The following is a 17,029-nucleotide window of genomic DNA, read 5'->3' on the forward strand; positions in this document are numbered from 1 at the left end:
TAATTCACAGTTATTGTTTAAAAAAAACTATAATATTTGCAAAACTGTCATTCTTTCAGTTCATTTCCTAGTAATATTACTGCCCCTTCGGGAATTCTCTTTTATTTTCAATCTAGTAGTTCACAATTACATTGTTATATTAGAAATGTGTTTTTGGACTGCTCTAAATCATGTAAATTTTTTTCAAATTTTATAATATTTAAAAAAAAAATTGTTTTTATCTTGAATTTTAATTGTTCATATATTGTTATACAGGTTTAAAGGTAAACGAGCTTATCCATCAATTCCAAACCAGCCATCTGAAGCTGGAGCACATTTCACATTTGAATTGGCAAAAACTATTTTAACAAAAGCAGGTGGCAATAGCTCAACATCTCTGTTCACTCAGGTTAACACTAACCAGAATCATCATGGACCTCATAGAGCTCTACACATGTGTGCTTTCCAATTGGGTCTATATGCCCTTGGATTACATAATTGTGTCTCACCTAACTGGCTTAGTCGAACTTATTCTTCTCATGTTTCATGGATTACAGGTAATTTGTTAAGTATCATTAATGAAAGCCATAAAAAAAATTGAATCGATTCAAAATTCTTACATTAAGAATAATGCCAAACTAATTAACCAAATAGCTGTTAGATTAGTACCTACAATTGTTCAATTGTAACTTAAAAAAAAGAAGATTGATTTAGTGTAGTAAAGTAAAAAGAAAAAACTTTATAGTGAATATGCAATTAGCTAATTGAATTATAAAACTTGAGGAACTTATATTGTAAACTTAGGAGCCTTATCTTAAAATAATAGTAGCTAATAATATGAAAATATATTTATAATTATTTAAATTAAAAAAAAAGTTTTTTTTTAACATAGTTTATAAAGTAAAATTACTAACAAATCTTTTTTTAGTACTATTAAATAAGATATTTTGAAAATTTGTATAAAAAAGATCTTACTGAAATGACTACCCAAAAGATATCCATAAGATAATATAAATTAGAAGCATAAATATTATTGCACCAAATCTAATTTAATTAGCAAGGTTTTTTTGGTACTGATTAATAAGTTTGCTAAAAGCAGATATAGAAGATTTGAATAAGACTGCAAGCTGAATGTAAATCTTATCCTAAAATTAGGGTTTGAGCTACGTGTAGTATTGCAGTTAATTGCTGGAATAGGAAAGTCATATAGTAAATAAAAATGCAAATAAATCCATTTACAGAGAAACCTTTTTTTTTCTTACTTATGCAAATGGAATTCATTTATATATTTCTTATTTTAACATGTTACCCAAGGAATTTTGATTTATTTTTGTGGTATGAATCCATGACTCATAAAAAAAGTAACTAAAAGAAAAAGTAACTTTAATTTTTCCTTTACATTAAATCACTTGAAATAACTACTCATACTAATAAATATCACCGTAATTTTTTTTTATTTTCCAAATAATGGTGGGTGAAGACAGACAAAGCTGCATTACCAGCAAGTGCCAGCAAGAGACACTTCTCTTGCTGGCTTTTGGTGAAGAGCCAGAAGCCAGAGATCACTAGAGTTCATACCCATTTAAGGTAGTGCTAAAGATAAGAGGTGAATCTTTAATATTTTCTAGAAAGGAACAAAGAAACAAATAGTATTCATTGACGGAAAACGTACAACTACAAGGTGTGGTTGGAAACTTTAAGACTGGGCAAGTAATGTCAAAATGATATACTTACAGCCTATTGTGATGGATCTCTTTTAAAGTAATTCCCTTCTTACTGAACACACTGACTCTTTAACAGTGTTTCCACTTTTGGAAGTATTCCTGGAAATTTGAATTCTCAGTATTTGCCTGGATGTCTGCAATTATGTCAAATAGGTTCCCTTTCTGCAAAAATATCAGTTTAGGAAATGGGTAGAAATTGGCAAGGGCTAAATCAGGGGAATAGGAGGGTTGGGGAAGCACACGAATTTTTAATTTAACCCACCAGGTTGGTATAGTGATGAACATGTTTTCACAACTGGACCGATAGGACCAAAATCAGCTGATTTCGAAGTTGAGAGTTCCAATGTTCAAATCCTAATAAAGGCAGTTCCTTTTGTACGGATTTGAATACTAGATCGCGGATACTGGTGTTCTTTGGTGGTTGGGTTTCAGTTAACCACAGATCTAAGAAATGGTCGACGTGAGACTGTACAAGACTATACTTCACCTACACTTATACATCTCATCCTCTGAAGGAATCATCTGGCTGTGATTCCTGGAGGCTGCACAGGAAAGAAAAAAGGACTTTGGAATTTGGCAAAAAATTCCAAGTTTTTGAGAACGGATGATGAGCATCGCTGCATGCATCATGCTCATCATGACCTACCATGACAACGCACCAGCTGTGTTGTGATGGAAGACCCAATTCTTGTTTTGCCAAAGTGTGCAGGCCTTTTCTTCTGCACTTTTTTGAGCAAATACTAAAAGACACTTTTATAGTAATCCTGGCTGACTGCCTCCTAGGGTCAAATTCATGATGCACGATTCTCATGTAATCGAAGAAAGCCACCAACATTGTCTTTACATTTGACCGACTTGGTTACACGCTCTTTCCAATTATGGTAAACTTGGGCCCTTCCACTATGATGACTGTGCCTTTGTTTCTGGGTCATACCCATAAGCCCATGATTCTTCAGCTGTGATTACCGTGCTTAACAAATCTAGGTCAGTTTTGGCCCAATTAATCAGTTCTTGGGACTTTCAAGTTTCTGTTGGTCTGCAAAAAAAACTAGGCATGGAGTTTGTGCTTCTGCGAACTCGGTTAGCTAGTTCCGAGGGCAATGAAGTTGGACAGTCAAGATGTTCAAAAGAAGCCTACAATGAAGGTGAAGGCTGAGTCATAACTGATGTAAATGTCTACTGAGGGATTTACATCGGTGGCATCCCAACGAGGCCTGGAATATTACTATGAGATATAAAAAGTAGAGGGTCATAAGACGACCTGCATTGGCTATAGCCCATCAGGACTTGTAACATGGAGGGGGGGGGGGTGACAACCAGGGTGTTGTCACCTTATCATCATAAGGCAGGTGTCTTCCCCTATGGTGGTTGGGATGGTCTGAAAACAATTTCAGAATGAATTTCATAGACACTCAATCTATGTTCAAATCTTCAGTTAAAATTGCCTTAACTGCCTAGAAACTTAGATTATGGTTCATCAGCCATCTCCCTGATTGTAATTTTATGGTCATTGTATTCATGAACTTCCACAATAATGTTTTTGATTTTTTTTGAGGTGGAAGACCAGCGAGACTAGTGGTCATCATCTATTGATTTGCAGCCATCTTTGAATCTGTTGAACCATATATAAACATTTGACTGGCTCAGACATTTAACTCCAAGAGCTGTTTTCCTACAGGCAAACTTATCCTCTCATATTGAGCAGTGGTGGGATCTTTCTTAAAACTTTCCAATTGCACCTTGTATGTAAGCTCAAAGAATAGATAATAAGAAAATCAGTCAAATAAATTATAAATTCATAATGAACCAAGTTATAAAAGCAGCATTGTGTTGTATTAAACATTTTTTTTTTTTTTTTAGTTGTAATGCTTTTTAAAATAATTATCTATATCCATTTTTTTTTTTTGATTTTATTAAAGGTCAAGCAATGGAAATTGGTGCACCTGCCATTACATTTTTGATGGATACATGGGAAGGTCATTTAACTCCTCCTGAAGCAGCTAGTATAGCTGATAGAGCATCACGAGGTTGTGATGCTAACATGGTATTTGCGGCAGCTGAGCTAGCTCTTTCATGCCTTCCTCATGCTCATGCTCTCAATCCAAATGAGATACAACGTGCAATTCTTCAGGTAATTACAACATTGTTACTTATAGTCTTAACAATGTATTATATTTATAAGTTTGTGTATTTTTTTTTTGCATTATGTTCTTTGGAATTTTTTTCTTTTTAAAAGTATATGTGAAGATATGTGTGAGATCTTTATATAATGAAGTGTGTATGCAGTGTAATGTGCAATGTATGATGTTATTGGTACTAGAAAGTATGTCCACTGTTTAGAGGTAGAGATGTTTGTAATTTTGTGGGGTCTGAGAAAAACCTTTATTAACATTACTACTTGCTAAAATGTAATGTTTGTAAAAACAAACAAACATAATAATAATAATATTTAATAATTATTACAAACATATTTAATTATAATAAATAAATTATTTATTCTGATTGGTACATAATAATATATTATGTATGGTTTAATTAAGAACGGGTATTTATGCTACTGCATGGATAAAACAAGGCCTGCCCCCACCATTTATCTGGATGGATCAAGGGAAACACGGTAAAACAATCAGAACAGCATCATAAAATTCACAATTCTATAAAGTCTGTATTAATTATTTAAATTAAGTACATGAAATTATATGTGAAAAAATTAAATATTAAAAAGAAATACAAAATAAATCACAATTCAGAAGAGATTAATAAAAATTATTTGAGCATACATTTATTTATACGACCATGTTAAACAGAGTTGCAGAAAATGTGGGTTTTTCGTTAAATTAGTGTTATTTAAAAATTGAAAAATGTAATATCATTTCTGTAAAAGGAAGTACTGTAATTATATTGTTGGTATTATTATTGTTGGTATTGTTGGTATATTATTATAAGTTGGTAGGATGATTCCTTTCTTGAAAGGACAGATAATGTATTAAAAATGGTAGAAAAGTATTGAAAGGCCCTTTCTTGTAAATCAAAGTATTTTACTCATTTATGTAAAAACACGTTCTGTTGTCTGATTTAGTGGAGATGGATATAATGTTCAACCCATCAGGTCGATTTAGTGGTAAACTTGTCATCACAAATCAGCTGATTTTGAGGTCGATTTGTAAGGTTCAAATCCTAGTAAAAGCAATTACTTTTATACGGATTTGAATACTAGATCATGGATACTGGTGTTCTTTGGTGCTTAGGTTTCAATTAACCACACATCTCAGGGATGGTTGACCTGAGACTGTATAAGAATACACTTCATTTACATTCATATATATCATCCTCATTCATCCTCTGAAGTAATGTCGTACGGTGATTCCAGAGGCTAAACAGAAAAAAAGGATATAATGTTCAGTATAACTAATTATAAGTTAACAAATTTGTAAAATATAAAATAATATTACAGTGAAAATGTTTTTCATTTTCCTTGCTGCACTAAGATTACTAATGGTTTGTATAATGATGTTAATTAAAAATAATAATATATTGTTTAGGTAGACATGTATAATGCTAATAAGCGTGAGTAGTGCTTTGTAGATACTGGGTTTTTTTTGTAGCTTCTAGGATCACTGTTAGGTATTGCTTCAGAGGATGAGATGAAATAGCAATTTTGTATCATGCATTTCATTTTAGATACTATATACCTGTAATATAAGACAGTAAAAAAACATGGGTTCTTGAGTATCTCTCTGCCTACGATGATTACTGGCTTACATTTGTAATTGATTGACAGTTACTTGATCAATGAACATTAAATAATAATAAACGTGAAATATGAGTAACAACGACATGATATGGCTACATGTTGTATGCCAAGCTGGTGCTAATGCTGTTGTTAGTTCCCTTACATTGAATGACTATTCTTTTAGTTATTATTTTCTGCCTTCCTTTCTGGAAATAAATAACTGATAATATTCTTAAAAAATGTAAAAATAAAAATAAAATTGTTTACCACTTTGCTGAAAAATCTGTAATATGTGGACTAAAAATTACATTGTGTATGTAATATAAACATCAAATTTTAACATTCTTTTTGTGGGGGGCTTTTGGCAGGACAGAAAACAATGTTGTAATAAACAAAAAATTGTGAAAACCAATGACATTAAAAATATTTTTTTTTTTATTATTATTATTAATTTTTTTTTTTACTGTATTTATATCTTGCCAGTTGCTTATGCATCCTATTCTAAAACGTTAAAAAACCTGTTAACTAAAAATTAAAAAAAAAACAAATAATGCCAACATAATATAGACAGTTACTTAAGAAAAAACTAATTTGACTGACTTAACAGAGGATTGATGAGACATTCTTTTTTGAAAATATATAGAAAATGTTAATGCAAAACAAGACCTATTATTGATTTATTGAAATTGGCGGCTTAAAAATAATTAGACTGATTCAGGTTCTTGAAATGTAGTAATAAATGAAGATGGAAGATCAAAAAAGGAGACATTATACGTTGTGTTTTGAAAAATAGTGTATGGTAGATGGCTTAAAGATAAATTTATTTTTTTAAGATTAATTAGTTTGAAATTATTTTTTGTAATTTCAGAATTACTTTATAATAGGTCAGTATAAATATATTCTTCAACACTAACATGACCATCACTAAAACACTTAAGCCAACCATAAATGAACAATTTTCCATATGCTTGTTCAAGTAGTGTTAATCTGTCTGGTTGTGATTTGTTTATGTAAAATTTCATATTTGTTTTGCTGTTCAATTGCTGACATACAATTCAATATGTTCTTTCTGTTTGATATGAAAACAAACAGCGTTAAAACAAGAAACCTGTTGTGTGGATGTATCAAATGTCGTGAGTGCTGCCAACATGAAAACAAACATTTTCTTTATTACAGTGACCAATTTAACTGTATGAGACAATTCCAGGAACTTTTTGAATCTGCTTTATATGTAAAAAAAAAAAAACATTTTCTTTGAATTATGTCATTACTTAAGAAAACAAAAGCAACTTTTAGTGAAAAAAAAATTCCTATCGCAGAACAGAATCTCATGAATTGCCTAACCTGGAGTAAGATTTTATTGCATTTTTGAAAATGCAATAAAAGCATTATTTTAGAAAAAAAGCAAATGTGGTCAGTTTGTTTAAAATGAATATTTCAATAATGAAATAGAAGTTATCTTAACTCATGACTTTTATATTATAAATATATCACTCCAGAAGGAGTTTAAATATAGAAAATGGTATCTAATTGTGATATATCATGTATATTATATAACTGTAATGCTTATTTCATTGTTTTTTCTGCAAAAGTAATATTTTTATTTGTTGCTTTACATTACTTTCACAGTCTTTTTTATGGTTTTGATGCACAAAGCAGCTGAGGTACAAGAGCAAAAATTAGTAGTTCACGTTGCTGAGAATAATAATTTTCAAATTTTTTAATCCCTGTGGTAAGCAGAGTAAGGTTGTCAAAAGCTGAACAATGCATTCTGATGGGATTGGCATATTCATGTGCAGTATTATGTTTGACCTAGTAAAAAAGGCAATGAGAAACCACTCCATTCCAAATATGTCTTAATAAGCCTGGCATGAAATGTTTGTTTCTTGAGAATGACTGCCAGTTTCAGGAATGTTTTGTACTTTGTCAGAATGCCTTAAATCTCTTTGGTTAGGTCATACAAATACTTTTGTAAAAAGAATTAATGATTTATTGTTTTTAATTATGACTTAATATATAATTTTTTTTTTTTCAGTGTAAAGAACAAAGTGAGATGATGTTAGAGCATTCATGTTTAACTGTTGAAGGTGCAGCGAAAGGTGGGGGTGTTTATCCAGAAGTGTTGTTTCAGGTTGCCAAGTACTGGTATGAGCTCTTTGTTAGGGTAAGTTGCATTTTGTATTACCTTATAGATATTTCCTTTTTAAAAATTAAAAAATGTTTATACGTATTTTGAAAATTAAATGCCTCCCTAAAAGTATTTTCTATTGCTCTTAGCTTGGATAAATTTTTTCCAGCAATTTACTACAGGCTAATTAAAATATTTTAATCAGTTTCAAATGAACTTAATACCATTATCAGCCATCTATTGATTTAGTACATAGCAAATGAAAGCAGGGATCATTGACGTGAATAGTGGGCTGTTCTGAAAATCTGAAAAAATTACGTCCTGACAGCACTAGACTTTCTCTATGTTTCAGTTTTCTTAGAATGGCTAAGCAATAACTGTTTGTCAGTGCTACAGAAATAATCATTAAACCATATTTTTTTAGAAATATTTTCTATCTATGTGTTTCAAAGCATTACAAGGAAATTACTGTTTGTACAAAGGCAAGAGCAAAGGACAAGCACTAATTTTTTTGGTGCTGAACAATGTAAAATGAAAAGGAAGTTTTCAACATATCTCAACTTTGTTGTTATGGAAAATCAATAAGTAGTAGTCAAACATGAACTTGACTTCCCTAATGTTTTATGCCATTTTGTGGGAAAAAATTTTAATTCCTTTTTTATGGAGTATATTAAATATTCTTTGTACGTGCCATTCTTGCCCACAATTTTGGACTAAAAAATCTCATTGTAGTCAGTGGACATAACGTTACTACAGCAAAAAGATGGACATGAGTGAATACAGCAGTAATTCATATTAATTTAACAAACACAATATGTGTAAATCACGCAGGTTAAACATAAATTTTAATAATCATTCTTCCTTGCTAATGTTTTGCCAATTACTGTATTTATAAATTTTAAGTATACATTTATATGAAAGTGGGTAAATCATTTTTTATTATATGATGTTTGTTTTTTCCAAATACTGATTGAATAATAGCAACTTAATTTAGCTGACTTCATTTTTTTTTAATAAATAAAATAATATAATATAGGATGTTCAGATAGTTTTTTAGAATATTCAATGAAATGATACAAGATTTTCTTTCTGTTTAGTTAAATTCTTCAATCCAATCTGATAATTAAAATCTAATTTGATTAATCTTCATTAGTGGTAAAATGAGAACAGTATGGATTTTATGAAATAACCAGAAAAATAGATCCTTATATTTATTATTTGCCATTTATTAAAAATTGAATTTTCTTGTCATGCGTTACAACAATAGACTGAACTTTTGTTTTAGCATACACCTGGTGGCGATCAGATGTTAGAAAGTGAACCTAGTGAGGAAGGAAATTCATCAGGTCTTGTATCCCTTGTGGAACAAAGCTTGCCTCCACCTCCGACACCACCCAGTCAACCACCTCCAAGTGCTCCAATGCATCAACCAATGCCTCCATATCATCCACCTCCTATTGGACTCCCTTATACAGTTGCTCCTTATGGATTTGCTGTCCAAGCAATACATCCTCCTCATTCTCAGATTGCTACAAGACACCTTATACCACCAAATCAAATATATCATTTGCCGCCACCTACGTTCCAGTACCCTCCTCATGCCTCCAACCAGCAACCACCAATTATACAGTATTATGGCATGCGGCCGGCTAATGGTATGCCACATCATGTGTTCCCGATTGCTACTGCTACTATGCAACCTGCCACTACAATACAGGTATGTATAAACTATAACATAAATTTTTACATTATATTTTCCTTTCTGGGCATTGTAAATAGTTAAAATTTATAATTTTTCTTGCAATAAGTGTTCACCTATTTTATTCTGTATAATCTTTCGATAGAATATTATCACCTTAGTTATTATGTTAGTGAATAAATAAAAATAAAAATTTGTAATTCATTATTTATTTATTAATTCTTTTTTTAATTTCACGAAATTCTTATGTTCTGAAGTAAAATTTGTGGCAGTTACTCATTAAGTTATAGATTACATACCTTACAATAGATGGAGGCCAAGGCCCTACATGAGCTGTATTGCCAAGGAATAAGTAGTAGTATATCTTACAGTAGATTGTTAGTCACATTACAATTTGGCAGTTTATCTTTGGAGTTTTGGGCAACCCTTTCTAAACCATTATTGTTAGATGAATTTTATTTCTAATAATTTTGCTCACTCAGGAATTTAATTTTAAAATTGACATTTACAGCATTTTCCTGATAATAATTTTTTTCTGCGCTGTAATAGTGAATATAGAATACCAAGGTTCTTAAATAGTAGTTCAGAGATGGTTTGTCAAAAACCAAAGCAAAAGCATTAGTAGCAAAGTTCATCTTCTTTAAAGAAATAAAACCATTATGGTTCATGTACATTACTTACATGGTTCGCAATCAATCAAAACACATCATATAATTCAATGGCTTTTGTTATGACATTAACAAACAAGAAAGTAAAATTTAGGAAAAAATCGTAAGAAAATTTGTCTGCAAAAAAACTTTGTGCCAAATATTTTCTATATATTTTGAGTCTAAAAGATATTTTTAGTAGCATGAAATGGTGCATTACATTTAATAAATGTAATAATGTAACGAATTAATTAGCAAGCCATACTTGCTTGCTTACTGTTTTGTTAACTTAGGCCGTACTTAAGTTTAATACTATTTTTGTTTAAGTTTTAATACTATTTAATAGAATCATCATATTAAATCTATTTTGTTGAGTATCATGACAAAACATAACACTGTAAAATTATTATTAATTTTAAATTTTAAATATTTAAACTTTTGTATTGCATGTAAATTATTCATCAATAGGACTTTTGAGAGCTAATTATGCAGCTCCTTCTGTCAAGTTACAAAAATTTATTGGCATCTTAATGTAATCTGAAGATAAGTATTTAATAATTTATAGTACTTAAAAAAATTAAACATAAAGATAGACCTGGCCGACTACACAAATATTGATAAGAGTTGTTAAAAATTGTTAAACAAAAAATGCTCAAAAGTTGTTTAAAAAATATTACTTAAAATCTAGTGTCAACTTTCTTAAATGGCCATGTATTTTTATTAATCTTTGTATGATGAAAAAACATGGCAAAAATTACTGTTTTATATATATATAAAACATATATATGTACTGTTACATATATATATATATATAAATATATATGTAATTCATTTTATTTTATATATGAAATTTTAACATCGTTTTTATGTTTTAGGTTGCACCTAATCAAGGTCAGATAGCAGTTATCACTCATTCTCCCACACAGCCAGTTCCTCAGCCACCTGTTCCTGTGACTGTTGCTGCAAGCCCACATGTAACACGGTCACCCCAACAGCCCCCACAACAGGTATTACATTTGATTTCAGAAGATTATTTGTGTAACTTTGAAAATTGTTTCTTTATGTTTAAGATTAAACTTAAATTTTGCAGATCAGCAGCATTTTTTATTATTTTAAAGTTTGAATTCTGAATATATGAACATTCAGATTTGGTTTTTAGTGTGTTACTAACTGCAGACGGCATGCCTGTGAATGGGTATTAGGTGTCCAAAATTGATCACCTCTTGTGTAAAAATATTTCTTGTGTAAAAATATTTTGTTTTAATGATGAAAATTAATATAACAAAAGTTAAATTAGAAATTTAACTCTAGAAAGTAATTGATACTAACGAATCGAGATTTTCACTAGTGATCGGTACATTCCGGTGCCTACTTTTTGGTTATAGTTCATTATTTTATGAAGAAAAACATTCATATAAATAAAAATATATATTTTTTGCATATATATCGATATATAATAATATAACAAGTATACTCCTAACCACCACGAGACGTGTACTAACAAATCAGGATTTTCTGCTAGTTATTGGGGGACAGATACACATACAAATATCCTTTAGTAGGGTAGGATTTTATGATTTCCATTTTTTATTATGCTTTTTGGAGTACCATGATAACGAGCTATAATTTATCTTTTGAATTTAAATGAAGTAGAACCAAACAAAAAAGATTTATTTTTATAGTTATATAATTTTACATTTTAAACAAAAAGTGCTTCTTCAAGTTTTATTGTATATTATGTCCATTTTCTATTAGCCTACAATTTCTCTCAGTTGAAATGGATATATTAAAAAAAAAGATAGTTAATGAAATTATGGCAGGTAACAAACTCTATTTACTGTATTAACCACAAAATTTCAATTATTAAAATTTTGTAGTTGTATGAACAAAAATGTTTCTAAGCAAATTATTCGCATTTTGTTATGGAGGATATATTTGCTGATTACCTTACAAATAAATGAAGGTAATAATAATAGTTATTATTAATATATAATTTCAGTTCTTTAATATACTTTGATTATGTATATTCATTTATAAAGTCAGTTCTGTTTTGTACTTGGAAATTACCTAAACAAATTTTCTGCTTGATTATTGAAGAATATCTTCCTTGTCTTCGTTTTGTCTCAAAATGTTCAGTGCAGAATAATCCAGCATTATTAAATTATACATCTAATATATTAACATAACTTACTATTAAATTGTTTGTTTATGTTTATTATTGCCTGTTATCTTTATTGCTTCATATTACTACTTAATCAGTAAGGAGTAAATCTTGAAGATTTCCTGATGGCGACTACAGAATCAGTAGCTTATATTAATTTGTTAAATCTTTGTTTGTAATTTTTGACTGTAATTGGTGCTGTGTTTTGGTGCCATACACTAAATAAACTCCTTACTCATAATTGTATCAGGAAGCTCACAGTGCGTACAAGTGGCAGGCATTGTTGGAATAGTTTTACTAACCCTATGTGTTGTGCTAATATGGTCTGTTTGTATCATTTGCAAACTTAAGTGAAGTAAGTAATCTAAATTAAGAGAAAAGACTAGACATGCTAGGTAACATTTTCCTTACCAAAAAAAAATATTTTCTAAAGTACCTTAAGAATTAAAGTACATGGCTTATAGAAATGTGAAATATTTTTTCAGCAAAGTTTGAATTTAACCAAACTCAACTCTGATTACTCAACTCTTTTAGTTGAAATAGGAATTTTTTTGCTTATAAAAAGTTTTTTTCTGAGTAATGGTGTTAATTTTTTTTCTTTAAAAACTTCTTTCCTTCTTTTTTTATGATTGTTAGAACCCTTTTATATGTCAGTATGTACCTTTCAACTCTCTGCAGAATATTTTCGAAGGGTTTTTAAACTTATAAAAAATTATTATTTCTCAATTTCATTTAAAAAAATGCAGTTTATATGTACTAGTCTGCGACTATCAAAAATATAGTTAGTAAAAGTGTTATTTTTTTTTTTAATATGAAATTAACGCTGCAGTTTGGTTTAAAAGTTTAATAAGTGCAGTGCTACTGAACACTCAGGAAACAAGCTAGTTGTTTTTTTCTTAAAGGTTTTGCAGAATATGATTTTGTTTCTCCTGTCCAGTCTTAAAATTCTTACAGGCTGTACTTATCTGTTTGAGCTATTTGTAAAAGTGACAACCCATTAAAGAGGCTACAGAAGTTAATATTGCTTTCTAACTAAAAATATATTTTTTTTCTCAGATATATTTATATAAGAAATATATTCCAAATGATACTTTTGTCAAATGTAGGGTTTACATTAAAGAACAACTGGATTTCTAATTGGAGTTGTTAAGAAATTTAAAAAATGCACCTTTGTATATTTGCTCGATTTTAAATAGATATTATGATGTACTTCTTTGTATTTTTCTTTTTTAGTAATCAATCCTAGAATTGGTTTACAGCATTCTTTCTCCTCTAGGCAATTCTATCATGTGCATCCAGGCAGTTCTCTTTGTTTTCATTAAATTTATATAATTAAATGAAAAATTTTAAAAATAATTTAATAATTTCTTTTGTATCAACTTGTTATATTTTTCTTCTTTCATTTTTAAATGAGAGGTTACCTCATTTAACCTCATCAAACTAAATGATAGTTTTAGAAATTGTGAAATTATTAAATTTGGTAATGGTGAAAGTAGTGAAATTGTTGAATCGTGTTCATTTTTACTTGGATATACTTGAAATTTTAAAAATTTGCAGTTTGCAAATTATAAATAATATGCAGTGTTTATGATTTGCTTATCTAGTTTATGTAATAAACTGAGAAACTGTGTAGTTCTTATAACACCACATTTCACTTACCAACATTCAGATTGGGAAAAGGAAATTCTTGAAGCAAGTTGTTTAGATATGATTTATTTATAGGATCATGCATGTTATATTATCATTATCAGATTGCTCTTCCAATCTATTAAAAAATCTGTTCCATTCATTTCTCCTTCTGATTTACAATAAAATGATTTTTTTTAAATTTTTTATACTTAAAAGAAAAAAATTGCCTTAACTGAGTTATGTTCCTCTCTATTAACACTGCTTTTGTGTCAGAATCTGTTGTTGAAATTTCACGATTGCATTTTAGTATTTTATGATCATAAATATCATCCATTTTAGAAAAGTGCATGTAAAATTTATATCTATAAAATTTTATCATATAGTTCTCATAAATTATTTTTATCATGGAATGAGATCAAGTCCCTACTTTACTTGAACCTAAACAATTTTGGTTTGTATTTAATTTTTACTTTCAATAAAGTTCCTTATATCATTAGAAAGTAACTAAATTTAACAAAATTAATTATTCTGAAGAACTAAATAATTACTTCATACCAGTTGATTTCAAAACGGAAATAAACAGCTTACTTCTAAATTATACGAAGGCACTTAATTGTAATAATAATAATTTTTGTAATGATTTCATATTTACTATCATCTTATTTATTATATAGATTATTTTTTCATTTTCTATGATAATGTTATTTTAATTAAATCACATTCTTTAATTGAATTACAGTTCATCTTTTTTTTAGAAATTCATTGTTGTGTTTATATTATTAGGTACATAGGCAACAACCAAGTACCAGCCAGTTCAGCCAAACACAACTACGGTATCTGTTGGCAGCATACAGAGTTGGTATGTTGGCTCTGGAAACATTAGCTCGTAGAGTTCATGATGACCGACCTCTAGCCAAATATGCTCGTAATCCACCTTATGGTGAAGATGTTAAATGGCTTCTTAGAATTGCTAAAAAACTTGGTAAGTTTATCTAAATAACTGTGTTCATTTATCAAAATATGAAGTTATCTAGAACAATGTTTAATCGCATGAGGAAGAAATTGATCCTATTCTAATATATATATTTGATCATTATGCCTAGTCAGTTTTCTTTGTCCTTTGAATTTTGTTAAAGTTTTCTGTAATTATTCTTTTTTATCCCTTAGTTTTATGTTTGTCATTGTTACACCTAGTATATGTTTCACTTGTCTTGACTAGTATTTGTTTCTTACTCCATGCATATTATTTACTATACATGTATATCTTTATTATATATACTCATAATAGTTATATATATATAGTTATAATAGTCGAGTATATAGATATAATAGTTCAGTAACTTTAGTGTCCAGTATAAATTTCACATCTACTTTAAAATGTTATTTAATTTTGTTTAAACTGCAGTGTACATGATATTATTAAAGTAATGATGTTAATGAAAAAAAGAAAATTACCACAGTTTACATTGTAAAAAATTGTAACTGAAGGTACCTAGAAGCTTCTGCATTATTTTTTTGTCAATAGCAAGTGACACTGATTTTTTTTTTCATTGTGAATCAAAAGCAGTGAAAAAGAAGTTATATGTAGTTCAATATCTTATTGTGAATATCTGTGTTCTTTTTCATAATTTCAGCATCCAGTCTATTAGAATACTATTACTCAAAATTTTTGTAATGTAATCATTATTATATCTTGTACTTTCATTATCTCTTTCTGCTTCCTAAGTAATCATGCTATTCACCTTACAGTTTACATGAGTAACAATGACAGAATTTATTTCATCCACTAACTAGAATAGGTGGGAATTATGTGTGTTTTAATGAGATAATAGATTGCTGGTAGCTATCCCATTTTATGCCAGGTAAAAGTTTATTTTCTACTGCCAATAAAATTAATTTCAGAATAGCATTTCTAGTTTCTTTTTATGTTGATTTAACCCTCCACTGTAGATATGATCTAGTGTGAATTCTGCAGATGCATGTAGACTAATTTTCTGTCAATTACATTGTCCTACTTTTTTCAGATACACAGTTATTTTGATTTTTTTTTTGTTTTGTTTATAAAATATTATTTAGAAATATTTTATATTAAGTAAAAAGAAATATTTATTCTTGTAATTGATGTTAATAATTGTTATTACTTTACTTGACATTTTTTCAGAAACCTTACCTTCAGGTATAAATCCATGTTCAAATATTTATTAAAATGATTAAAAAGAAATTTTAACATGGATAAATTTTTGTAAATGGATAATAGTAAAGAAAATTATTTTAAGTCATTAATAAATATTGTAATAGTATTAATAAATATTATATATAAATATTAATAAATATTTTAATTTTTAATAACAACAGCTGTCTCCTTTAATCCGTCATTCTCTAAATGTGCTTGTTCATTAAGTGGATGTTGCATGTTATTAGTAAATTTAGAAACTTGTCTTAATAAAAGCAGATAAAATCAGTTAAAACTATAAAAACAAATAAAAATGGATGAATCCAATTAAAGCTGTAAAAAGTCATTTAGTTGATGGTTAACCATTTTTAACTGGTTTTATTCAGTTTTTACTGGTTTGAACCAGTTTTAATTGATTACCCAGGATTAGTAACAGTCAAAAAGCTTGAATGGTGATACCGCTAGAGTACCTAGTCAATCTAAGTATCATAATATAATTATATAAAAGAACAGAATATGAAACATAATTTATTGAAAAAAATAAGCTATCATGAAATTCTACTAAAGGTTATCTCTAAAGTAAAGATCATTTCATTGTAAAAAATTCTATTCTGAAACTTAATAAATATCTTTTATTTCTCTTAAATTACATACGTTATACTACTGGTGTATCATAGCGATACACCAGCTTCAATATACCCTCGTCATATTTTTCTGCCGTCAGTCTATTTAGCCACTGATTAACAGCATTTTTAAGTTCGTCATCACCTGCAAATTGCTTACCACTCAAAAGTTCTTTCAATTTCCCAAACAAATGGTAATCAGAAGGAGCTAAGTCCGGACTGTATGGTGGGTGATCATAAATTTCCCATCCAAAGGTTCTCAGTAAATCACGTGTCGAACCCGCAACATGTGGACGTATCGGATGTGGACATATCGTGCACCAGGATGATGCCGTCAGTCAGCCACTCATATCACCAATTTTGAATGGCATTCCGTAACTTATGTAGAGTTTCACAGAAGGCTTTTCTGCATTTATAGTCGTTCCACATGGCATGAAATCAATCAGCAGTATGCCAAACCGATCCCAAAAGACTGTAACCATCAGTTTGTGTCCAGATGGCTGTGGCTTGACCTTTCTTGGTCTGGTTGGTGA

General features: G+C 29.3%; 1 protein-coding gene across 1 annotated transcript in view; it reads left to right on the plus strand.

Moving 5' to 3' along the window:
- Dora (zinc finger SWIM domain-containing dorado) overlaps window positions 1-17,029 on the plus strand; it is a 132,625-nt gene that overhangs the window by 104,871 nt on the left and 10,725 nt on the right. Inside the window, exons 20-25 of the mRNA XM_075359204.1 lie at window positions 256-536; window positions 3,623-3,834; window positions 7,472-7,600; window positions 8,850-9,281; window positions 10,786-10,917; window positions 14,484-14,682. Coding sequence (XP_075215319.1) covers window positions 256-536; window positions 3,623-3,834; window positions 7,472-7,600; window positions 8,850-9,281; window positions 10,786-10,917; window positions 14,484-14,682 — 1,385 coding nt within the window. The remainder of the gene's footprint in view (window positions 1-255; window positions 537-3,622; window positions 3,835-7,471; window positions 7,601-8,849; window positions 9,282-10,785; window positions 10,918-14,483; window positions 14,683-17,029) is intronic.

This window comes from Lycorma delicatula, chromosome 3, assembly GCF_047948215.1.
Source record: "Lycorma delicatula isolate Av1 chromosome 3, ASM4794821v1, whole genome shotgun sequence".
Classification (NCBI taxonomy): domain Eukaryota; kingdom Metazoa; phylum Arthropoda; class Insecta; order Hemiptera; family Fulgoridae; genus Lycorma; species Lycorma delicatula.